At 39.0% G+C, this 26,006-nt stretch overlaps 1 protein-coding gene across 3 annotated transcripts; it reads left to right on the top strand.

Moving 5' to 3' along the window:
• The first annotated feature begins 121 nt into the window (after positions 1-121).
• sec24a (SEC24 homolog A, COPII coat complex component) lies at positions 122-24,559 on the top strand. Of its 3 annotated transcripts, none has more exons than XM_063485667.1 (24): positions 122-503; positions 3,433-4,053; positions 9,177-9,377; positions 9,609-9,686; positions 10,187-10,249; positions 10,866-11,029; positions 11,449-11,636; positions 11,878-11,980; positions 13,546-13,669; positions 13,838-13,947; positions 14,288-14,400; positions 15,906-16,024; positions 16,354-16,409; positions 16,621-16,827; positions 17,294-17,417; positions 17,734-17,892; positions 18,640-18,813; positions 19,052-19,162; positions 20,769-20,944; positions 21,182-21,319; positions 21,486-21,590; positions 22,146-22,238; positions 22,373-22,476; positions 23,538-24,559. In XM_063485667.1, the coding sequence occupies exons 1-24, from the start codon at positions 443-445 to the stop codon at positions 23,650-23,652; spliced, it is 3,507 nt and encodes a 1,168-aa protein (XP_063341737.1). In that variant the 5' UTR covers positions 122-442; the 3' UTR covers positions 23,653-24,559. The 3 variants fall into 3 exon arrangements, with proteins under 3 accessions (XP_063341737.1, XP_063341736.1, XP_063341738.1); XM_063485666.1 differs by having other exon boundaries at positions 13,543-13,669; XM_063485668.1 differs by lacking the exon at positions 9,609-9,686 and having other exon boundaries at positions 13,543-13,669.
• Positions 24,560-26,006: the final 1,447 nt, after the last annotated feature.

Genomic DNA, 26,006 nt, shown 5'->3' with positions numbered 1-26,006 from the left:
GTGATTGTCCATGAACTCGATGATGTTTCTAGTACACTGGAAAATCCTGTGCACCGGAGGAAATGCCACGTGTACATACTGCGCATGCCCGACAGTTTCTACGTTGATCCTGCTGGGTGATCCCAGCTTCCGGTGAAAGGGGAGAAGTGTCTGACACGATTACTCTGACCAGGCCCATCGTTACTCACCCGTAGATAGCCGAACGGGTTTTTTGATAATAGCGATGGGCTTGTAATCGTCAACAAGTCACCTAATCAACTTTTTTTTTTTGAGATAATAGGAGACGTCGCCGCGGACGCCGCTTTGAGCAGGCTACGCACCGTCAGAGCTACAGGTTTAAACGTTACCCGCGACTGTCAGCCAGCTAGTTAGCCAGCTAAAGTCGTAGCTAGCTTTTCGCCAACCAAGCACCTCTAAATTAGATCCTGGTGTCTGTTTCAAGATGTCAACTGCGGGGTTTAATTCTCAGAACGGGACTGGGACAGGGCAGACATACGCAAATGGTGAGTAACTTTTATTAAATATATTTACCTCAAGGCGAAGTAGCTAACAGCTAACTGGCTTTTCGGTAGTCACAAATGAGCACTAGCGGCACTTCTTGGATCTTGTGTCTGATGCTAGCTGTTAGCTAACTGACTTGCTTAGTAACGCTGTAACGATAGGTAGCTAAGTAGGGGCGACCTGTCAGGTCTAGAGCTGAGGTTAATCTTGATCTATGCTACCTTGATGACTTAACATGACCAAAATAGTTTCTTTCTTTAAGTTACGCTATGTATACACATTTAGTTAGTGTTTGAATGTTTGCTACTTTTCCTTTGTCGAGGTGGCAGCCCAACAGGTTGATTATAGGACTCATCAGGCACCATAAAATTATTATAATTAATTAATTATTATAGAGACAGGTGTTCAATTGTCCGACCTTTCTCCACACAACTTAATATAATATACGTAGATATAATGCGAGCTCGTTGATAACTTGAAAAGTAATTGTTTTTTTTTCCTTTCATGCTGCTGGATTTGCCTGAACCTTTTTTCGCTTCTTCTTTTTTAAACTCCCGATGTACTTTTAGTGGCAGTGAATAATTACATTTGCTTGTTTACTAGTTCTTTCACTGTTATGCAATACGGATTTTCAGCTGGCTTAAAAGCTCTGACTTGTCTGCGTCTTGCGTTTTTCTGTACATGTGGCACGTTGGGGACCATCCAAATATGTTAAAGCAAAGCGTTCCCCAGCCTGAAACAGATAAATGTCTTAATTTCAGGTTATTCATATCTTTTTATGGTTTTCCAGTGGAGCACTGATATTTCACAATCAAATTAGTCTGCACTTGAAATAACTTTCTTGTTCTTTGCAGACAGCAGCATCCCTAGGTCATAATACCTCAGCTCCAATTCAAAAGTTGTAAATGAATACACGTGATCTTGGTCATTTTAATATAGCATTGTTTTTTTTCCTTTCTTTTTCTTTTTTCTAATTGCAGTTCAGTTAAAAATACAGCAGTGGAAAATAAACAATGCCAATTACCAACAAGAAAAAAAAAAAACATCAAGCACATCAATAAAGCTGGGTGGCATGACTTGAATAATATTTGTTATCCTGGGTTATCTTTATGCGAATGAAATGTTAATGTGTGAATATGGATCTTTGTTTAAAAAATGTTTCCATATATTAGGTGTAATTCCCATCACTTATGAATGGACAGAAATGTCATATTATAATGCTAAGCTTCGTGTATAAAGACTAAAGGCAGTTATAAGGAACCTGTCCATTACAAGCCCCTGCATATGCTCATAGGTGAGGGTGTGGTTTTTGTGTGTGTGTGTGTGTGTGTGGTTTTTTTGTTGTTGTTTTTTTTTTTCCTTGACTGATTTATATTTTCTTCGGTATCATTATCATATACCCAGTTATTGTTAAAGCCAGACGTTGCAGTGGACTAGACTCAAAAGGCTTTCCTGACTGCCTTACTAGTATTCAAGTTAAAGCTGACAGTCTGCGCTGTCTCTGTATCTTTGGTTCATTTTCTTGTCTTGAGTATTAGTATTTCTGGCAGCACAGGGTTGAACTTCTGAAGACAATTTAGTAATAATTTCATTACAGCACTTACCCTTGGGTCATTCTCCCATTTTAACTGAAATTATTAGTTTTGTGTTTGGAGTTAAACAGCGCCAGTACATTAACAGCCTGACTATTTGAACTTGCTGTCATAAAGTGGTCTTTAGAGCTGCTTTCATTATCTTAATCATTGTAATGCATATTTACATCCTCAAGTCTAGATTCACATAGGTTGTATTTTCCTACTCTGTAAGTGAAGTTTTTCTTGTTTTACCATTAGATGCTTTTGTTTTTTTAATGGAGTGAAAGGTCTGATATCACACTCGGCACTTTATGATTTCTGACTTTCTTAGAATTTCCCTGCTCTTAGAAAGGGCAAAGATTACTGGATTATGTTCCGTCATCTATCTTTGCATGTTGAGAAAAGTTTTCTAATCCCTTTTCACTCTGCTGTCTTTGCTCTGCTGTCAGTTATAAAGTAAAGGAATAAATGCATAGTAGTGAAACTGCTTGCATTACATAATCGTTTAGGCCACAAACGGCATCACATTGATGCTGCAAATTAAAGTGTGCTGATTAGATCGTTCTTTAGGTAGTTTTTGTCCTGCTTTCCTTCCTTCTTCCTCATAACTGTTCATTTAGAATTTGACATCTGTTTCCTGTTCATAACAAGATCTTACATCGCCTACTGTTATTAATGTTTGACACTTTTGAAACTGAGATGTTTGTGTTACATTTTTAGCCTAGTATCTGCACAGTAAACACAGCATTTTAATGGTGCACAGGTGTCAGCTTTTATCACTGCTGTGTTCAGTAAGTAAGCCTGAAACCCACTGTCACTGAGGGCAAATCACAGCAAATTAAATCCAAGTAAAGAGATTACTCCTCTGGGCTGTCGGTTCATTGGTCATTTGATGCATCCGTGTGGTTTTCACTGCCAGCACTGTGCCATCTGTTTTTCATATAAAAACATTTAAAGCAAGTGGATTGCCTTAATTAAAATGCACTTGAATCTCAAACAATAACCCCTAGTTTGAAATCTATAACATTGCTGGTTACATCTCTCTGTAACGCTAAAGGCTTTACTGCTTTTGAACCTAAGGCTAAATTTCAGATATAACTCTTATCCTACATGACAATACTGTTATTTAAAGAGCTGCAGCCATTGTGAAATGTTGGCATCTGGTGCAGAACGAGTAGTCGGGCAGATCTTTTCCCCTAAACAAAGGGATTGAAATAAGAGTTTTTATAAAAAATAAAATTGACATAAAATTAACCAGAGAATTAAATGATTTTCATGTCTGATTTTAATTACTCAAAGAGGAAACTTTGAGAAAAATGTATTCACATGTCTGTATTTATCCTCCTCTGGTCTCCAGGTCCATCACAGAATCCTGTTGCCCTCCAGCAGCTACCAGGGGTTAGTTATGGGATGACTAATCAACCACCATACAATCCAGTGCAGGCCAAAGCTCCTGCACCCCCTGGCCCTGGACTTTACCCAGCTGGGCTATACCAGCCTATTCCCCCAGTTAGCTCATATCAGCCAGGCCCACCACCCACCTCCTACCCATCCTCTGCAGGCCAGCCACTGTTGCCCAGGCCTCCAATGGGAGGTCATCCATCACATACCCCTCCTCAGTCTGCCAGCCCCAGTCCTGGTCCTAGGATGCCAATGCCTCCTGCACAGGCAACACCACCTCCTCCTGCTGTGTCTTCTAGTAGCTACTACCCCAACCCTCAGCAGCCCATGACTCCAGCATGGCAGTACAACACACCTACACCACCACTGCGGCCAGCAACCTCCATTAGTGCGGCTCCAATGGGCCCTGTGGCAAATCATGTGAATCCAGCTGCAACCTTAGCAGGGCCATCACTGCCGTCATCAGCATCTTACAGCTCAGCAGCACCACCACCACCTCCCAACATGTCTTACAGCACCACCCAACCCCCGGGCCCAGGAATGCCTCCCACCTCTCTGCACGGCTATACACAGCCAGGTAAGTACATACAAGGCATATAACAAAGAGATACTCAGTGTTTCCCCACACATAGACTTTACTTGGCCGGGAAGCCTGGGCGTATTGACGGAGGCATAATTTTTTCTTGCAAATTATTTCACAGTGTTGTTTTCATCCAAAACAACATTATGATTAATATATAAATTGACAATCCCATCAGTCTTATTTTGAATGTTCAGGTGCTATTGACCTATAGTCCTTTGCATCCAGTTTTTCCATGTTTTCCTATAAGTGAGTTGGTTAACTTGCTCTTGTCCCAGCCTTTTATACTTGAGCTGTCTTGAGCCTCTTGCCCTATAGTCGGATTCTGCCTTCTTGGACTCCAGCTAGTACTCATAGTCCTTGCTCTGGTGTGGAAATCTGCTGGTAGAGTGCCACTCTAACTAGCTGCCACAAGTGGAAAGCTAAACTCATGAGGATAAAGAGCATAACAAGGCCTTTCTCCACCTAACCAAATACATATGGTATTATTTGTTATGTTATTGGAAAGGGCATATACAGTGGTGTGAAAAAGTGTTTGCACTCTTTCAGATTTCCTGTTCTTTTGTATGTTTGTCACACTTTAATGTTTCCGATCACAAAACAAAGATAACACAAGTAAACATAAAATGCACTTATTAAATGAAGGTGTTTGTTATTAAAAAAAGTTAAAAAAAAAAAAAAAAAAAAAAAAAAAAAAAGGTAAAGCGATTACCCCCCTAAACCTAATAACTGGTTGGGCCACCCTTAGCAGCAAAAACTGCAATCAAGTGTTTGCAATAACTGGCAGTTAGTCATTTAAAGTGCTGTGAAAGAATTTTGGCCACTTCTTCTTACAGAATTGTTGTAATTCAGCCACATTGGAGGGTTTTCAAGCATGAACCATCTTTTTAAGGTCATATCACAGCATCTCAGTCAGATTCAGGTCAGGACTTTGACTAGGCCACTCTAAAGTCTTCATTTTGTTTTTCTTAAGTCATTCAGAAGTGGACTTGCTGGTGTGTTTTGGATCATTGTTCTGCTGTAGAACCCAAGTGCACTTTAGTTTGAGATCACGAACAGATGGCTGGACATTCTCCTTCAGGATGCTTTAGTAGACAGCAGAAATCATGGTTCCATATACCACAGCAAGTCTTCCAGGTTCTGAGGCAGTAAAACAGCCCCAGACCATCCCACTACCACCACCATATTTTACCGTTGGTATGATGTTCCTTTTTTGAAATGCTGTGTCAGTTTTATGTCAGATGTAATGGGACTTATACCTTCCAAAAAGTTCACCTTTTGTCTCGTCAGTCATAACTGTTCATCAGAGTAATTTCCCAAAAGTCTTGAGGATCATGAAGAAGTTCTTTGGCAAATGTGACATGAGCCTTTTTGTTCTTTTTTTTGTCAGCAGTGGTTTTCTCCTTGAACTCTCCCATGGATACCATTTTTGCCCAATCTCTTCATTATTGTTGAATCGTGATCTCTGGCCTCAACAGAGACATATGAAGCCTGCGGTTCTTTAATGTTCTTCTGGGTTCTTTTGTAACCTCCTAGATGTGTTCTCTATGTTTTCTTGGATAATTTTGGTAGGCCGGCTGCTCCTGTGAAGCTTCACCACTCTTCCAAGTTTTCTCCAGTTGTATATAATGGCTTCAATAGAGTCCCAAAGCCTTAGAAATGGCTTTGTAAACCTTTTCAGATTGATAACTGTCAGTGACTTTGTTTCTCAGGTTTAGATCTTGGCATGATGTGTTGTTTTTGAGGTCTTTTAGCCTGCTTCACTTTGTCAGACAGGTTCTATTTAAGTGATTTCTTGTTTCAACAGGTCTGTCAGTAATCAGGCCTGAGTTTAGTGAAACTGAATTCAGCTTTCCAAAAAATGTGTTTAGTGACAGTTAATTTATATTTAACAAGAGGAGAAATTACTTTTTCACATACGACTGGGTAGGTTTGGATAACTTTTCTCCCATCATCAGTGAAATTGTCATTTAAAAAAATGCATTTTGTATTTTCTCGGGTTATCTTTGTCCAATATTAAAATTTGTTTGATGACCTGAAACAAGTGTGACAAATGTGCAAAACACTCGGAAATCAGGAAGAGGGCAAACATTTTTTCACACCACTGTATGCACTGTTCAGTTAAATTCTGTGTACAATACTGAACTTCCAGAGGCCACTGCACTAACCCAATGCAATTTCATTTTTAAAAAAGATGGTGAGGCAACAATTCTTAGTTGTTGCAAATGAAACCATAATGATGCCCCCTGTCCTGGGGTCAAATCAGTAAAAAGATGAATCATCCTGTCGGGTTTCACTGAAAGCACTGAACTTTAACCAATTATTATCATGCAATTATTGCCTATTTAATTACTTGAAAATACATACTGTAGTGTGTGTTAAGTTTGACACTGTTCCTTTCTGGTATCTTTTCTGTGGCGTGATTGCTTTAATTTTTCCCTGTCATTGTCTTCTTTCATTGATATGTGTTGGAGATATGCATATCTAGAATGCTGATATGTTGGAGCTGGACATTGCCCTCTGTTCCTACACTGAACATGTTGGCCTGCTGTGGCCTCTGGCTCCCTCCCAAGCACAGAAACTCATTTAGTCTGAATACAAAGTTCAAATACAAACTATATTGTTTCTTATACTGAATATAATTTAGCTTTTGGGACCACTTTTACTTTCTGGCACAGCCTCTGGTGATAATGATGAAAGATGAAAAATGCACAAATTAATGCTGTTGATATTAACCAGTTGCACTCATTTGTATCTCAAGGATATTGGTTATATTTAATTTCCTGTGAGGGTTAAAGGTAGCCTACAGTTAGCTCACAGCGGTAACAAAAAACACTCTTAGTAACAGGAAGTGGCTTTGTTACATGATTTTAGCTTGACAGAAATTGGTTGTGTAATATGTGACCACAGAGGCAAAGTGATTTCACAAAGCATTTCTGTAATTTAACCTAGATTTTTTTTTCCATTTGTTTGTTTTAGTGCAGTACTTGCAGAGGCCAAACGGTTGCTTTAGTCTTTAATTTTTCAGTCAACTTTGATTTAAAATTGCCCCATCAGAACTATGTGTTGATATCTTCTTCTTCTTGTTATTATTATTATGATTATTATGATTATTATTATTATTAGTGAAACATTTTCTGTAACATTGAAAACTGTAAAGGAAAGGGTTTTTTTAAGTTCTTTGTCTATTTATGCTTTTACTACATAAATCAGTTTTTTAATGAACTCTGTATGGGCACAAAGGGCATTATTTAGGCCAACATTTAGTTTAAGTGGTAAAAAAAAATGCTTGTGATCATGAAATAGGGTTTTGTTCTGTTGAGTTGCTCCAGTCTGCAAAAGCATACTTGAAGCCATTTTATGTCTATATACATAATGAACCTGCTTCATTAAGGATGGATATTATTAAGATTTTCTTCATATAGGTCAGGTTGTTTTTTGTTTTTGTGTTTTTTTTGGGAAGAAAAGTAGGAGGACATAGGTTTCCAGCATCAGTGCAACTATTGTGTTATCTCCCACAGTGTGGAACAAAATCTTTGCTTTGCAGTGTGAACTGTTAGAAAACCACTGCAGTGTTAATAAAAGGAATTGAGATGGTCAGGCATATAATTCCAGTGGATTGGATTTGGTCCTAGCTATCAATGGAAACCTATACAGCCACTGATTGTGTGTGCAACCTATACAGCACATGCACACACAAATACATCCGCCTGACAGACAGTCTAAATCCTCCCCAGGCATCCCTAAAAAAGAAGTCTAAACAAATCCCCCCAAATCATTAAAGAGCACTGAATGTGACTGAATCACTAGACTAGACTGTAATTGGTCTGCAGTGCTTTTAAGCCCAGTTCCAACAGAAGGTGTGCAACTTTTTCTGTGAGGGGACAAAGACATCATGACATCATGTTAGAGCTCTTAGCTGATCTTGAAACATCTATCCTTTTAACATCCGATGGCATGATTTGATGGTGTAGTTATTCTCATTAAACTAAATTACACATTTCTGACACACATCATAATTACTAATAACTTAATGTATTTAGTAATCTTTGTCGATGTCTTAATTCACTCTAATTTGGTGATACAGGTCTGTACTGCAGCGGTTTTAAAGTTTCAGATACCTGTCCAAGCCATAGACAAAATGATTAAATTCTCACTAGTCATTCTTCTGACTAAATATTTGCTCCTAATTTGTGTCTGTGAACCTTTATATTTTCTTAGTTCATTGCTGCAAACACCTGCTCTACAACAGTAAATATTACAAAAATTAAATAATAAAAGTGTTTAGGTGGATTGTTTTAGTTTGGAGTGTCTCATATTAATGCAAAAAAAAACAACAACAACAAAACAAACAAAAATTGTTTCTTATAGAAACATTTTGGCCAGACCTTTTGTAAAGGAGGTAATGCTGTCTAGCAAATTGATGAAGTTTAACTTAAGTAGGTAAAATGGGACTCTTTCTTCAAGACAGAAAGCAAATGTTGCCCACCCTTAGCATACAAGCTTAGGAAATTGCGTAATTAACATAGTAAAAGAGTAAACATACTTGCTGTCTTCAGTCATCACTAAGTTCATCAAGAAGTGTTTGTTTGGGCACAGACAGTCCTGAACTAGCTGGTGTGTTAGTACAGATAAATTTACTTGTGCTCTGAGGTTAACTTGCTGTAGGTTAGTAGCGCCACCAGCTGCTGTCACCACAGCCTGGAGCTTAGTGTGGTACAGTACACTCTGATGTCTTGTACATGATAGCATGTTGGAGTTGCTTTACATAGACTGCAACCTTGACATAATTTTAGAAGTGATAACTGACCAGCTGAAAGCTGTAACATGATGTCAGCAGTTTCACAGGGATGATAGAAGATGTTGCTAAAGTCACGGCTGTGTGCCAGAGAAACAAGCTACACTGGTTTCTGATTAATTAGTCATTTATTAAAGAGAAGAAAAGATAAACATAGTCATTGATTCAAGCTTTTTAATTTTAAAGATTTCCAGTTCTCGTGTCAAAGAAACTGGGAAAATCATTCCTCACAAATTTTTCACATTTTGTATGCAAAGTAATTAGCTCATTATACATTGAATAGAGGAAATCATGACGAATTACAGTCTTTGTTTCTCTACAGGTGTGGCACCTCCACCAATGAATCCCATGGCGCCCCATACATACCAAGGCCAGTCGAACAGGCCTGCTTATGGGCCTCCACCTACAGGTCCACCACCTACAGGTCCAACACCTGCAGGCCCACCACCAACAATGAAACCCACACCGCTTCCCACTGGACCTCCAGTGGCTAATGCCACACCTCCACCACCTAAAGCAGATGGTATGTGTAATCTTTTTATAAGTTTTTTTAAAACACAGAGCCCAGATCTCAGCACATTTGGAAACATTAGAATAATCATTAAACATTTTACTCCCACAGATGTGATAATCGTGATATTTAATGACTGCATATCCTTTGTATAAGCCAACATGTTATTATTTCTCTCTATATTTTTTTTTCCTGATCACCTTCCATTGTTTCCCTCCCTCCGCTCCTTCCACTACATGCCAGCTCAGTGTGGGGGCGTTGTTAACAGCACTCTTTCCCCCACTGAGCCCGACAGCCAGGAGGGAGATATTGAATGTCCAGGTGTGGCAAAATCAGTTTTCAGCTCTTAGATGTTGTGTCAGTGCTGTGCTGCCAGTCCTGTCTCATCTGTACAGTTCTTGCTTGTATCTCTGGATGCACTATTGAGCATATACAGAGGTTTCATCTCATAGTTTTAAAGAATAATGCATATAAAATGAAAACTAATCTAGAGATGTTGTAATGGCATTCATAGTAACTCTGTAGCTTTTTAGTTCTAAACTGAGCATCCATGGAAACAATTATTTCTTGATGGTGTGTTTTACCTTTTCAGTCATCTAGGCTCACCATGTCTCCCATGTGGCTCAACTTCTAAATATTAAAATCACCAATGTAAAAATACTTCCCATAAACATGTTTAGTGTCTCTTTAATTTGCGTCATCATTAATATTGTCATTGTTTTGACCCTTTTTGTAGTTCATTTTGTTCCATCCCTGTTGTTTGTGGTTGGCAAAGTGCCGCTTAAATTATTCATATCATGTCTGTGTTTGCTTTGAAACAGGAGCTGTGGCTGGCAATGGCCCGCAAGCATCAAACAGCTATAATCATCTTGACAACAAAATGGGTAAGGCGGTTTTCTGCCACATATTGGATTCTGTGCACACACCAGTCACATTTGCAGTCTTTGCAAATGCCTGTCCTTGCAGTTTTTGACGAATATGAGGCATTTCTACATTTTATTGTACAATCTTTAATTGTGTGATGTACGTCTTGAATCCCAACTGGATTCCCTTTTCAGTACAAATATCTAGAAAAATTAACTGTCACAAATCCCACTGTGACTGTCAGCTCTGGTGAACAGTCTTTTATTTTCTTTTTTTCCCCTTTGGTTCCATACCAGGCGCCTCGGAATTTGTAATATACTTTTCATATCATCAGCAAATCCCATGAAAAGAACAAAATCCACAATAAACAACTTCTGCTAACAGCCATTGTTTGTGTAGACAAACATTAAGTAGCTTAGGCCTCTAAAAACACATTTATGAGGGAAACCCATTCAAATCCTCATTACCACGAAACATTGCCACTGGGTTTTATTTTAAGTTGGTGACTAATATGCCTTGCTGCTGTGTGTACCTGTCAGCCACAGAGCTTCCCATTTTTAGTGATGTCTGCTATTTGAGTTCTCATGTAAGCCTTTGTAAGTGTAGATGTTTTTAATGTTACTGTTTCTTCCATAGCTGGCCCGACTCAGCCTGGACCACCCGGTCGGCACTTGGGCCACTACCCTTCGCTCCCTCCTGGGTACCAGAACACCTCAGCTCCCCACGCCACCCCTCCCATCCACCCTGCGATGCAAGCCGCCACGCAGCCTTACACTCAAGCACCTCAGCCATATCACCAGGTTAGCCTAAAGTCACAACCCAGTTCCACATAATTTTAGAACACTTTGCATACACAGTTTGTTTGTTCGCTTGTCATTGACTTGCACATGAATGCAAAACACGTGCTGGTTATATGGAAAGGAGAATAACCAAGACTGGGTTGCTTTTTTTCACTGCTGCATAGGGTTGAACTGGTTATAGAACTGGAATGGCTAAACAAACTTAGGTGAATTATAGTAAAGGGCTTGTGAGGGAACAGTTTGCAACCAATGCTTAAATCAATTTTAAATTAATTTTATTTCAAGATACAAATTTAGGAAAAAGCACTTGAACACGTATGGACTTCAAAATTCTCACATTTATTGTGTCAAGTAAATATTATTAGACTATTAGGCTTAATGTATTTTTTTTGTTTGTTTGTTTGTTTTTTCTGTTTCAGCCACCTGGTGGCCCGGGGCCGGCTCAGCTAAGCCCATCATTAGCAGCTATGAGCCTCCAGTCCAGCACCCCGGAGGCCCTGAGAGTGGTCAACCTCCTGCAAGAGAGGAACCTGCTGCCACCGGCTCCAGTCCCTGCCCCGACTCCCTGCCTCACCCAGGACCTGCAGAAACTCAACTGCAGCCCAGAGTGAGTCATAATGAACTAATTTTCCGTGTTGTTGCATTTCTTGTCTTTCATTGAATTGATTGTGTTTTTAGCTCATACAGCTAGTAACACTGTAAATGATCTTTGTTTAGTTTTTGTTTTTAAACTCAAAATTATAAATGTTAAGAAATGCTGCATTTAAAGTGGGACATTAATCATATCACTGTTTCGTTTTAAGTGCACACAGCCTAAACGCTGAATTTGTCACTCTGTGTGCTTCCAGAGTTTTTCGCTCTACACTGACCAGCATCCCTCAGACCCAGTCTCTGCTCAATAAAGCCAAGATGCCACTGGGCTTGCTGCTTCACCCATTCAAAGACCTCTCGGTAACGTGTCAGTTTAATATTGAATGTTCATTCTCAGTCATCAGTCAGTTTAACTGGGTCAGTTACTCCAACAGCTTCCACTGTGAACCTCACCTGCAAGCCAGCAGGTTTTCGGCAACAAGTGCTGAGTCTATCTTTCGTTTATTTCAAAGCAGAGAACATTAATTACATGTCATACACATCACCACAATCCCAGCTGGAGATTTGTTACCCGGGGCCTATGTTTACTATCATTACCACTTTTATGATCAATCCTGAGTGTGAGGAGACGGCACTGATTTCTGTCCTCACATTTAAGTAGTTATACACATAATATTGGTGACACATAGGAGACAATTTAGTCACAAATGTGTGTAGTCATTATCATGTATCAACAATTAGAGATAATTTTAGAGTGTGTAGGTTAATGGTTTTTAGACAGAGGGTGGCGAGGTATTTCTGTCTGTTTAGAAAAAAGGTCTGCTCTATGTGAAACGATACTGGGTTACACCCAAAGCTCAGATGTCTCAGTTTTCTCCCAGCATTCAAATCTCTTTCGAAGCAGTGACTTATTTTGGTTATTTACATGAACGCAAGGGTTGCAGTATTATGCATTTGCACATGTATTAATCATTTGACGCACTAACATTTTAAGACGAATTTCTCCATATGGTGAGAATATTTATAGACTGTTTATGAATATAGGTTGCATGTATTAACTTCTGTTTTTGTGTGTTTTTCTCTAATCTGAAGTGGATAAGAATTTGTCTTGATCTTAAATGCTTCATGCAGTTTTATGTCATCATTATCACTGGGTCAAACCTGGCAATTGGCACTTTATCACACATTGACAAAAGACTAAATTATAAATAAGAGGACTGCATTGAATAAAATGTCGCGTTAGGATATTGACTCTTTCTGCTGCTTTAACTCTGGTTCCTTTACTGCTGCATGTCTGGTTTGAATGATAAAAGTGCGGTAATGTCTCCCTTCAGTGGAACAGACTTTCCTCTTTACTTAGTGGCACACACATGCTTAACTCAGAGTGAATGAGTTTGTTCTATGTCTTTCTGGAATAGGTGCCTCATTCCTCTGGCTTCTTCCTTAAACATATACATGTGACCGATAGTTCATTAAATGAATTCGCCACAAAAATCATATATATGTTACAGGAGCTAATTGTCTAATCTCATTAGTGGTGCTTTTAAAAATGAGGCATTCCCAGAGCCATTTTTTAAATGTGTCATCCTCATATAACACCAACGTATAACAGCTATATTATCTTTAAAAAGATGCATGAGCTGCATCAAATTTGTATTGGTTAAACAGTGTCTTCCTAACAGCTGTTTATTTCCCAGTAGGGTTTGACTTAATACACCCCTGGGCAAAATCTTATCACAGCGACTATGTTTATGTTTCCCTGTTAATTGAGGACACAAATTCCAGAGACATTTCACAGCTTGGACAGCAACAAGAAACGTCTTTATTGAAATGCCATTTAAAATAAGCTGCAAACCAGATGATGTTTGCCTCGAGGCTCTCGTCTCACAGAAGTTGTTTCTCATCTGCTTTTATAAATACAGCAGCTTCCTGTTGTGACATCCAGCACGATTGTTAGGTGTCGGTTCTGCAGAACCTACATCAATCCCTTTGTCTCTTTCCTGGACCAGAGAAGGTGGAAGTGCAACCTTTGCTATCGGGTTAATGATGGTAAGTAACAGGAGGGTTTTTTCCACCCACAGATTAAGTACAAAGAGAGAATAATGTCACCTACTTTGGAAAGAGGATTTTGTTAGAGTTTATATGTGTTTTCACCTCAGGTAGAAGATCTGACTCAGTACTAAAATCTCACTGGAAGTTTTGTGTGTTTGTGTGTAGTTCCAGAGGAGTTCATGTACAACCCTGTCAGCAAATCATATGGAGAACCACACAAAAGACCTGAGGTCCAGAATGCCACCATTGAGTTCATTGCTCCTTCAGAATACATGGTAGGTGTTTAACATTGTATCTGTCACCAGTTAAATTCATGCTATTATAAAACTGGCATTTTCAGAGTGATGTAAAATTGAAGAATTATGATCTGAAAGCTGAGGGAGATTTCAAAGATGGTGGGAGAGGTGTAGCCTTCTGCAGGGAAAATACTTTCTAGGACTGTCTCAGGGCAAAGCCAGTTAGTGGTTACTTTAAGCTTTTAACTTGCTATTTTAACCTGCTAAATTAAATTCTGAGTGTTGGAAATTGTGCAGTCTTCTGTGTACGTGATAGTAATTTTGTCTCTTTTTATTAACCCTGCTTTAACTAGCTTGTGTTTGCCCTGATTTTGTTCAGCTGAGGCCACCCCAGCCTGCTGTTTACCTCTTCGTTCTGGACGTTTCCCACAATGCAGTGGAGACAGGCTACCTAAACGTGTTCTGTCAGTCACTGCTGGACAACATCAATTCGTATGTACAACCTTTAATTTTGATTCATTAGAGTCCTTTTGACAAAATAGCCTTTTAAACAGTAATTTTCCAGAGTACTTTTAAAATATACATAGGGCTCATGCACATTCACAGCTAAGACCTAAAGCACATGGAAACTGATATACCGATATGTTTTTCACTGTGTTCACTCATCAATGGGTAAGTGTAACAATTTTTTCCAGCCCTGGATAAATGTAGGCACACATTTTTAAATTTAGCCTACACTATATTGCCAAAAGCATCCAAATGATTGTATTTAAGGGTTTCAATCATTTAGTATAACATCAGGCATTTAGGCATGCAGCCTGCTTCTACAAACATTTGTGAAAAAATGGGTCGCTCTCAGGAGCTCCACGAATTCCAGCATGGTACTGTGATAGGATCCCACCTGTGCAACAATGAGGCGTATAGTGCAGCAGTCCCCAACCCCCGGGCCACGGACCGGTACCGGTCCGTGAGTCATTTGGTACCGGGCCGCGAGAGTTGAGACTCGGGTGTGAAATGTATGGTTTTCAGGGTTTTGATCGGTTTTTAGCGTTATTTTGTTATCGTTTTTTTCGTTAACTCGGTTTTCCTGGGTCTTTTCACGTGTGTTATGAATAAATCTTCTTTTTTTCAGTACCGGTACTAGTTTTATTTTGTTGTATTTATCCGCGACACCTTAGAGGCCGGTCCATGAAAATATTGTCGGGCACAAACCGGTCCGTGGCGCAAAAAAGGTTGGGGACCACTGGTATAGTGCACAGAGGTCACCGACTTTCTCCAGTCATTCGCTACAAATCTCCAAACTTTATTTGAACTTTAGATTAGCTCAAGAACAGTTTGTAGAGAGCTTCATGGAATGGAAGAATGATCAAAAATTCCCATAAATACACTGCTAAACCTTAAGGAAAGCCTTCCCAGAAGAGTTTAAGAGTTGTTATAGCTGCAAAGGGTGGGTTGACATCATATGAAAACCTATAGAATAGAATAAAATGTCACCCAAGTTCATATGCATGTGAAGGTACACGAGTGAATAATTTTGGCAATATAGTGTACCTAATTTTCTGTCATATACTGTTCTGGTGGACAATACTGATATTAAACATGTACAGTTAAAATTTGCATATGAAGGTTGTTCCCTTTTATATAGAGCTACTGGGATCTATAGAGTTGTGACTAAAGAGCAGTTATCTGTTCAGATGGTTCAAATAATTTGTGTAGACTTAAAAAATCTCCATAGATTCTTATTTTTTTGAAGTAAGGGGTTTTCTCTTTACAAAACTACCCAGTGGGACAAATTGGACCCCCTGGCAGGCTGACTCTGACCACCTGTCCACATATTTGATCAACAAATGGTTATTTTCTGTAATGTGCAGTAACACGATCCAACATAATATCTTAATGCAAGGATCTTAATTTGGGTCTTTGCAGACTTCGATGAAAATAGGTTATCCCTGCAAATAAGGGCAAGCTTTACTGAAGTGTGTGTTTATGTGTCCTAGACTTCCTGGAGACTCACGGACTAAGGTAGGCTTCATCACCTTTGACAGCACCATCCACTTCTACAACCTCCAGGAAGGACTTTCCCAGCCTCAGATGCTAATCGTGTCTGACATAGAAGGTGAGACGCAGCTGACGGCAAAGGCCACACTTTCATTATCACAGTGACTTGACATCAGCTGTGTGCCAACTTGCTGCAGGAATCGAGAACCGGCAAACATATAAGGTCACAGACTTACTGGCTCACTAAACATGAATGCCATGTTGGTAAATTAGTACATTTATGTTTTTTCGCCTTTATTTTAAGTGAAACTTTGTAAAAACTGTTGCAATACATGCAGTGACTCTATTTCTTAATGAAACCACTTTATGGTTGCTCGCCTGTTTGATTTATGGTTGTCATTACCTACTGTTATATTTGTTTAAATAATTACGTTTTGTTCTCCACAGATATCTTTTTACCAACACCAGACAGCCTTCTAGTAAACCTCAATGAATGCAAAGAGGTCAGAAATGCACATTTTGTTAAAGTCCTGTGTTGTTTAATTTATAAATGACTGTATTCTGAAACTGAGATTCAGTGTAACAGTTTACTATGTGTTTACACTTTGTAGGAAGTAAAATTGATTGCTGCTTTATATTCATATCCGTTTTCTCTGATTAATAGCGATAACACGTCATAAAAATATGACTCACGTCCACCCATTTGCTTTTCAGCTTGTGCAGGATCTGTTGAAGAGCCTGCCAAATTTATTTGAGAAGACGATGGAGACGCAGTCTGCCCTGGGTTCAGCTCTGCAAGCAGCCTTTAAGTTGTTGTCCCCCACTGGAGGGCGCATGTCAGTGTTTCAGACGCAGCTGCCTAACCTCGGTGTTGGGGCACTGCAGTCGAGAGAGGACCCCAACCAGCGGGCATCTGCCAAGGTAATGAGAGAAGTGTGCTGAATGGTATACAGCGGGATTTAAATATAACCAACAGAGCCATTGTGTTATATGTAGACACCAGTTGCCATAACTATATTAAACAAAGTAAGTCTAAATGACTAGTGTTTCAAGTCAGTCATAGAACAAAAATGGACGTGACGAATGTTTGACAGCTAGTTTTAAACTTTTCTAATAAATGCAAAATAAAAGCACATTTTTTGGAATAAGATCAGATTTTTTGTAGAAAAACTAACTTTTTAGAGACCGAGAGAGAGAGAAGATTTACATTTTTATGTTTAGAGTTATTTGATTTTGGTGATCTTAAACCAGAGGGTTAAATCAGGATTAAAAAATGTCAGCTTTTCCACAAACTGTAAAAATTTGTTTTACTTTGGACGACTTTTGAGTTGTTGCTTTACATTTACACTTTATGTACATGGCGCTATCTGATGTGCATTCCTTTCAGGATATCCAGCACTTAGCGCCGGCGACAGACTTCTACAAGAAGCTGGCTCTGGACTGTTCCAGCCAGCAGGTGGCTGTAGACCTGTTCCTGCTCAGCGCTCAGTACTGTGACCTGGCATCTCTTGGTAAGTCTCACCTCAATGGACTGGAGGGGGACAATGATGAGAAAAGATGGATGCAGTGGACCTTTTATTGTTTTTATATAACCTCTTGCTTAAAAATCCCCTCATATTCCTAGATTTTAAAACTCTTGAGTGGTAAAAACGTTAAGCACAAAAATATTTGTTGTTAATGGGGGGAAATCTGATTACAGAATCGATGCTATCAGATTTTATTTATTCCCTAACGAGATGGAAATCGATAGAAATTCTTAACCAGTCTGTTTTTTCAAAACTTCAAAGCTTTTTCTCTCCATTTCTATGCGTTCTCTCTTTATTGCAGGATGCATATCCAGATATTCAGCAGGGAGCGTTTACTACTACCCATCCTACCACCACCAGCATAACCCAGCTCAGGTTGAGCGCTTCCAGAAGGATCTGAAGAGAAATTTAACCAGGAAAATTGGCTTTGAGGCTGTCATGAGGATACGCTGCACCAAAGGTCTGTGGGCACAAAAGAGCTAGAGATGATTGAGTGTTGAATAGACGTGAAGGTTACCATTGCAAGATGTTGTTTATAAACTGTTTGGAATTACCAACTCTGCACTGATTTGGCATAAAATGTGGTCTAATCATCATCATCCAAGGCACAATTAGATAAACACACTTGTAATAGTAATAATAATACAAATAGTTTTGATTTTCACTCAAAAATTATTTTCAGAAATCCTGGTAATTGGTTCAAAACTTTTCCTTACAGCTATAAATTCCCAAATATGAGTCACAGAACTTCAAGCTTCTCTTTACATGTTTGATTTATTAGTAAAAGTAGTAGTAGTATATGCTTACTGTTGCTAACACCAAGGTCTGCGTTGGGGGGTAAACTTTACCTCTCAAGGCAAGTGTGAGGGGTTGTAGTTTTCCCAGGTCTCTCAAGCTTTAGTGGGAAGTGTAAAGTTAGCATGACTTACAGAGTCAAAACTGACAGTGGAAACTGCAGCAGGTTGAATGAACCAGAAATATGCTTTACAAATTTTTTTGCCCGATGGTGTTCAGTTTTTGCTGTATTTACAAACATTTCAGCCTTTGTAGCCCTGTATTTGCTCACCATGGAAATTGGACATAAAAGCTTAAACTCTGAGTCATTATAGAAAGGAAAACACACACATTCATGGTTTCTGTTTTTTGGCTACCTTTTAAGATAATGCAGTGCAGTTTAATTGATTTTTCTCTCTCTGTTCCTATGCAGGTCTGTCCATCCACACGTTCCACGGAAACTTCTTTGTGCGCTCCACAGATTTGTTGTCCCTCCCCAACGTCAACCCAGACGCTGGCTTCGCAGTTCAGATGTCCATCGAGGAAAACCTTGATGACATGCAGGTTGTCTCTTTCCAGGCTGCACTGCTTTACACCTCCAGCAAAGGTATGCACACGCTCACTTAGACGAGCCTGTTTGGTTCCTTATCTTTTTGCAGAATAGTGTTGATAAATGGAAAAAACCATCCATGCAAATAGTGGCTTATGATTATTATTATATAAGATGGAACTACTTAGTGTAATTTTATCGAATGAAGAGCAGATGTTCTTTTTTACAAATTTTTATAGTGTAATAAATGGGTAGAGCTAAAATATGTTTAAATAACATGAATGGTCCCTTACAGGAGAGAGGAGGATCCGCGTGCACACTTTGTGTCTCCCTGTGGTTAATTCTCTGTCAGATATCTTTGCTGGGGCTGATGTTCAAGCCATCACTGGGCTGTTGGCTTGCATGGGTACGTGCTAAACCGTTTTTGTAAAATTTCACATCAGATAATAAAGTTTTACAATTATTTTGTTATTTGTTACCACTCATACTTAATTTTATTTGGTCAGTTTGCACATCTCTTTTGCATACTTAATAGTTATTACCAGTTATGTTTGTTTTGAAACTTGTATATAATAATTGTAGACAGAAATGTGAAAGTGAAGTAACAGTGTGAGAGTTTTGTCTTCACCAGTTGTAAATTTCTGGATACGTGATTTTGTGTTTGTAAAATATGGATAAACTTGGATTTGTGGAAAGCATAACTAGGCGATTATTCTTCATTGTCACAGTTAATACTCTTTTAATTGGCTGGATCCTAAATCCTCACAGGGTTTTCATCGTCTTCGCTGTTATAAGCACTGACAGATGGTGATGAGTGGTGACAGCTGCGGTGTCCTAGCAACCATTCTATACCGAGCATTCAAATCTGTGCTGGCTCATCTGATGTTAACTTGGAGAACAGTTTACTGATATTATGTTTCAGAAGAGTTTATTTCATTTTAATCTTATAACAATCAGGTGGAGCATGGCCGTTTTAGCACTGTGACTTCAAATGCATAGTAAGGCTCAGCCATGCCATGTGAATGATGATTATCAACTCACAACTGTAATATACACAAGGCTAATACTCAAAAAGATTTATACAGACTAATCCTAATGCTAAGCTCTGCTGGGAAATATAAGCATTTTTTACAGGTCATGTCACAAATATTAACATCTCAAAGATGGACATCATATTTTTTCATTTTGAATTCACAGAAAATTCATTTGGTAGTTAAATGTCCTACTGCATAAAATCGGGTCACTTAGCAGTGTTCAGCATGCATTTCTTTCCCCCCTCTGGGTAAGTAGATCAGACTTTTACTGGCCCACCAAGACAACTGTCGCTTACCCACAAGAACCAATACAGCCACAGGCCAGCAGGTCATTCATTCTGTCAAACACAAGTTTATACAAACACAAATTTATTTATTTTCCTCACACTGAATTCACATCATAGTCTCCATTGAAATGTTATTTCTTCCTAATTAGTGCAGGATTTTTGTGGTTATTAGAAGAGCGTTACTATGAAGGAAAATAAGTTTTTGTAAAGTCACACATATTGTGAATTTTAACAGTAACAATTTTGCTGTTAGGTGAATTAGATTAGCAGATAAAACCCTCATTTAATAATAAAATTTTAATGAATCTTTTTTTAGAAAGTTCATCTTTTAATCACACAAATATTTAGTTTACCATATTCTGGTAAAGAGAAGCATTATTTTTCTGTTTCAGTTAAATTAGTTAAGAAAGGTTCATAAAAGGCTGATTTAAAATACATTGTTTGTCTTAAAAAGTGTAATTATTGAGGTCTTGGTCACAGATTTTTTTTTTTTTTTACATTTTGAAAATCGTGTAGGAACAGCGCCCCTTATATTCCAATATCAGACCTAAAATGCATGATTGTCTCATAACTGGTGTGAGACTGGAGCCTCTTTTAAACTACTCTGGTACTCTGTGTTGTTTGTAGAGACAGCCCTTCTATTTAATCCCACAAATATCTGCCTAAAAGTTCTTAATGTCCCTCTCCACAGCTGTGGACCGTTCGGTGACGGCAAGTCTGAGCGATGCAAGAGACGCAATGACCAACGCTGCTATCGACTCGCTGATGTCTTACCGGCAGTCTGTGTTGACAATCCAGCAGCCTGGCCTGCTGGTTCCGGCCTGCCTCAGACTCTTCCCGCTCTACATTCTTGCGCTGCTCAAACAGGTTGGCTGGTTTACACAACTGCTACACTGCCATTAATCTTTTCCACTGACTGATTTTCAACCTTTCCCTGTGCTTAAACGTACCTTTGATCGATCTACTATATCCTGTCTTTGCTAAATTCACTAATTTTTATGAACATTAACACTAACTGGCTCTACTTCCAGAGGCATTTCTTGAGTACCCCACCATTGAGTCATTATTGAAGGTTTTTGGTGTGTTTATATGTGCGCTTTGCAGAAAGCCTTCAGGACAGGCACCAGCACCAGGCTGGATGACCGGGTGTTTGCCATGCTTCAGCTGAAGTACCAGCCACTGGCCTACGCCATGCTGATGATCCATCCTGCTCTGTACCGTGTCGACGACCTGACTGACGAGGTGAGGAGGATGAATTTAAGTTTCAAAGCCCTGTGTTTTATTTCTTTTTATGCGTGATGCGTAGTTTTAAGATTACATGACTGGACTAAAACCATTTTAGGAAAGATTTTATTTATTTTCAGTTTTTCTTCATTACTAAGTGATCTTTTCTTTTCTGCATCTTCAGGGAGCATTAAACATCAACGAGCGGACCATCCCTCAGCCCAGACTGCTGCAGCTGTCTGTGGAGAAGCTCAGCAGGGAGGGAGCTTTCCTCATGGATGCTGGAAATGTACGTTTCAAGATGAGCTCTTAGAACAAGCTAACAATTTTCAATGTCTGGCAAAATTACAGCTTGGCATTTCCCGTCCTGAATGTCTCATTTAGTTTATTTCCTACATTTTTCCTACTTATTTGCAGCAGTGCTAAAGATTCTTTAGATGGAGCTTCTTTCTGTGGCTGTATGTTAAAAGGTGCTAATATTGGCATAGTGAGAGAGATTAAGACATTTCCTTTTCTGGAAAATGAGAAATCACTGAACTGTACATTTTGTATCACTAGTGCCTCTTCTCTGTGTGACTTATGCGAATGTGTAGCTCTGTGATGAAGCCTTACTCCAGCTTTCTCCATGACACTAATCATTCTCCCCCCACGCCTGATAAAAAATTTGTACACTTAACATTTTATATAATCATGTAGCACAGTTCTAGATTAAAAACATCAGTTATGAGCTTTCCTGAGCTGTACTTAAAGGAGGTGTTCAGCTTTTCAGTGACAGTTCTCAGTACTGTAATCTTCTTGCTCTTCAGTTAAAGATATTTAAATGAACCTCATTCTCTTCCCAAAGGTGATGTATCTGTGGATTGGACGAAACTGCCACTCCAACTTCCTCACACAGGTCCTAGGAGTTCCAAACTACGCTGCTGTGCCTGATAATCTGGTAGGATTTCTTACTTTGGGTCAACTGCTCTCTCTGTAACAAGACTTCTCAAAACATGCAGCACAGCTACATTTCCATATGTTGACGCCTTCCCCGACTTGCTGATAACAAAAACTGTTGCTGTCCTCTCACAGTATTTGCTCCCGGAACTGGACACCGCAGAGTCTCAGAGAACCAGAGCTTTCATTGGTTGGCTGAGAGATCAGAGGCCATTCTTCCCCTCCCTGCATATCATCAGGTGGGACCTCACTGGGTATTAGAAAAGAATGAATGAAATTGCAAAAGTAAAAAGTGTGCTCCCTGGTGGTGTAGCTAAGAACTGTTATAAACTACCGATATGTTTTGTGGTCCTGATCAAGATCAGTTTATAGCTTTATCTATATAACAGCTAAAATCTCACTATAGTAACTGTTTTTAATAGGCTGATGTGTTGACTTAATGTTTTTTGGGGGCATATAAGACTGTTTCAGACTTGATCTTTCAGAATCCATCAAAACAAAAGAGTCTAAAAAGGTCAACAAATACAAGCCACCATGTGCCTTTAGGATTATAGCACTTTAACGCTTATGATACTAACTATAATGTACTCAAAAAATAAATAAATCAAATCAGGCAAGTGGCTTATGAGGGTCTGTATACCTATTGAGGCTGAGAAGTAAAGACACAAACTGTAGATGATCTCTTAAACCTATACACCTTTTTGCTATCTGTCTAACAAGCAAACAGGTTTACGGAGCGGCATCGAAAACCTCCTTACAGTAGCTTTGGTGGGCATGGAGTTGCTGCGTTTGCCTCTAGTTTGCAGGGCAGATATTGACTACTCACTGAGCAGTTAAGAAACTGAAAAGTGTGGTGCAGACCACAAACAGAGACCGTTCGCCTTCAGTGTAAAAGTTGCTCCTTTTGAAATGTGTTGGTTGTACTGCTGAAGCACAGCTTTTACTTTGAAAGCCCATGGTCTATGTTTCTGTTTTGCATCACACTTTTTCAACTGGTCAGTAAAAATCAATTTTTCTTTCACAACTATTGATGGGAAAGTCCCAGACAGCCGTCAACAGGTCTCCTAACCCTCCTTTATAGTACAGACTTCATGTTAACAAAATAGTAAAATATAGGCTTTGCAACTGTGCAATGTTGAAGGAAATGCTCTGAAAAACTTTAGCATCTCCTCTTCTTCTCTGTTAAAATGAACGAAAGTATCTTAAATTGCACATCTTTAGTACCTGAATATGTAGGAGCAATCCCAACTGATGTCTTCTCATTGTGTTCTTATTTCCCACCCATTATCATGTGACTCAGGGACGAGAGCCAGCTGAAAGCCAGCTTTATGCAAAACATGATCGAGGACCGAACAGAGTCGGCCCTGTCGTACTATGAGTTCCTCCTTCACCTCCAACAGCAAATCTCCAAATAATCTTCAGTGTGGCTGCGGAGACGAGGGAACATTGAAGCGAACATGTGCGTCAGTGTACGTGTGCGAGTATATATGTATATGGTGTGAGAGTGTGTATGCGTGTGAGTGAGACCACACTCGAGGTCGCTTCTTGGTCCTTCTTCAGCTGTGGTCCACCATATCTCTGAGGGGGGGGGGAAACCCGAGCTGAACTTAACACGAGGCATCAGCCCAATCAAGTCATGTGACGAGGATGTGACAAATAATTGGTTCTGATGCTTATTGGGCACTTTTGAACCCTGCTGAAGAAACAAGAAATCCAGGATGATTATTGTGTCAATGATCGAATGAATCAGTGTTTATTCTCACAGAACAATGCTGTCTAACTGAGGTAGTGCTCAGAAACAGTGCAGGAAAACAGATGTGTGAAGTGTTTGTGTTTAGAAAAAGCACAGTCTTTATTAATACGAGTCAAACATATGTACGTACGCTTAAGACTAGTTTATAAGACAGGAAGGAACCGGCAAAAAGACTGTTTTGTTTTTTGGGTGTCACCTGGAGTATTTGTACACACAGCAGCTGAGCTCTAACAACACTCTAATATTGTACCTGAAGGAGAGAGCGTGTGCTTTTTATTTGACAGTCATTATACTTGTGTGTTGAACAAATCTGTAGACTCTGTTGTTTGAAAGCCTGAATTTTAAAGGTGTTTGAAGGCAGATCAGCCTCGTTGCCGTCGCTGCCTCGAATGTTTGGATTTGGCAGCGGAAGGTGGTTTCATCGGTCTGATCTGTCGCTCATCTTTTCGCTCTTTCTCTCTGGACATTCAGAACACCTCTGACGACATTGCTGTTCTGTTTGTTTGTTTCTTTTTCTGATTGTTTAATTTATGAGACTCCCAATCTGATTAAATTCTATAATTGCCTTGTATGGGAACTCACTTTTTATTATTAAAACCTCTGTTTAAATACAGACTCTATATATGAAATATTTTAATATAATAGGATATGGGAAATTCTTTAACACAGACATAACAAAGCCATTGTGATCTTTTAGTCATGCTTATTGATACTTGTATATTAAAAGATTGCATTATATAAAGGTAAAGACATGCTGATGATTTTAGTACAAATAAGGTGAAATGACGCTAAGAAAATAAAATGTTGGGACTTTTTAAGTGTAGTTTGTGTTTTGGTGGGTAAACAGTGTTTATTCTGTGAACACAAAGACTACAAAAGACAACATGGACCAAATCAGTCAATATTTCTCTTGAATGCATTTGAATCGAGGATTTTTTTTTTTTTTTTTTGGTTTTATTTGGTTTGGTCTGATTTCATACAGTTTGTAATCTATGTATTATATCAACAAAAATGTATTTAGGAACAGACAAATATGTTTTGGTCTTCATGCACAAGAGAAATTGTTTTTCATAAAAAAAATACTGATGAAAATAAAAAGCAGCTTTGTTTTTGTATGGAGTTAACTTGCTGAGGACTGGATGTCAGTCACATGACTACAGCTAATATAACACCAGTGGAGAGAGTGGAGTAAATAAACAGATGTAATGCCACTGGCTTTTTAGAATGACCTCACTTTTCAACAAGAAATTGAATTAATTTAACACCCAAAAAATAAAGTAGAAAATAATACAAATTTGACTTGACCTGTGACTTCTCTTCTGACAACATGAATAGACCTTGTCTACATGTTACGATGAATCAACTCTTCATTTTCTACAGAAGTCATTTCAGTTTGAAACTTTAAAATTGGTTGGAGGGTGGGTGGAGGTTTACCTGTTATTTATTAGCTGTGTCTTGAGTATAAAGTGGAACCTCAGTATTGGCTTTGTCCCACATCTATACACTGTTCAAAAACAGTAGTAGCACTGATGAATTTTTACCTCTGTATCATCGGTGTTTGTGCACAGGACCTCAGACCTCAGTCTCAGTACTCATGTTGAAGGAAAGTAGACTTCATTTTAGGCTTTTTCTCTAATCTGAGAGGCTTCTCTGATTCTTCTTGACCCACTCTGTCACTTAAGGGTGTTCCTTAATTGTACAGGCATTGTAAAAACTAAAGTACACACTCCTTTAATTCTTAGGCTTTATGTAATCAGGATGTAACAAAAAATCATTTTGTCCTTACAGGTTCTAAAATGATTTAAATACAACCTCAGATGAACATCAGCGTGACATGAAATAACTTGAAATAATTATTTTCCATATGACTTCTGGTCCACTCTTCTTTACAATGTTGTTTCAGATTATTGAGGTTTGTGGTCATGCATCTGTGGACATTCACTCCAGTCAGGTGGAGGCCTGGGCTTTGACTGGGCCGTTGCAAACCCTTGATTCTCTTCTCTTTCAGGCACTCAG

Source organism: Pelmatolapia mariae, linkage group LG10_11, assembly GCF_036321145.2.
Source record: "Pelmatolapia mariae isolate MD_Pm_ZW linkage group LG10_11, Pm_UMD_F_2, whole genome shotgun sequence".
Classification (NCBI taxonomy): Eukaryota; Metazoa; Chordata; class Actinopteri; order Cichliformes; family Cichlidae; genus Pelmatolapia; species Pelmatolapia mariae.
This window is presented reverse-complemented; position numbering and strand designations above follow the sequence as displayed.

Bases quoted from the DNA above. Each gene is read 5' to 3' on its own strand.
- sec24a (XM_063485666.1), top strand. From the start codon at position 443: ATGTCAACTGCGGGGTTTAATTCTCAGAACGGGACTGGGACAGGGCAG. The intron at 10,250-10,865 runs GTAAGGCGGTTT...TTTCTTCCATAG, and splicing joins TCATCTTGACAACAAAATGG to CTGGCCCGACTCAGCCTGGA. The intron at 21,591-22,145 runs GTACGTTTCAAG...CTCTTCCCAAAG, and splicing joins TCCTCATGGATGCTGGAAAT to GTGATGTATCTGTGGATTGG.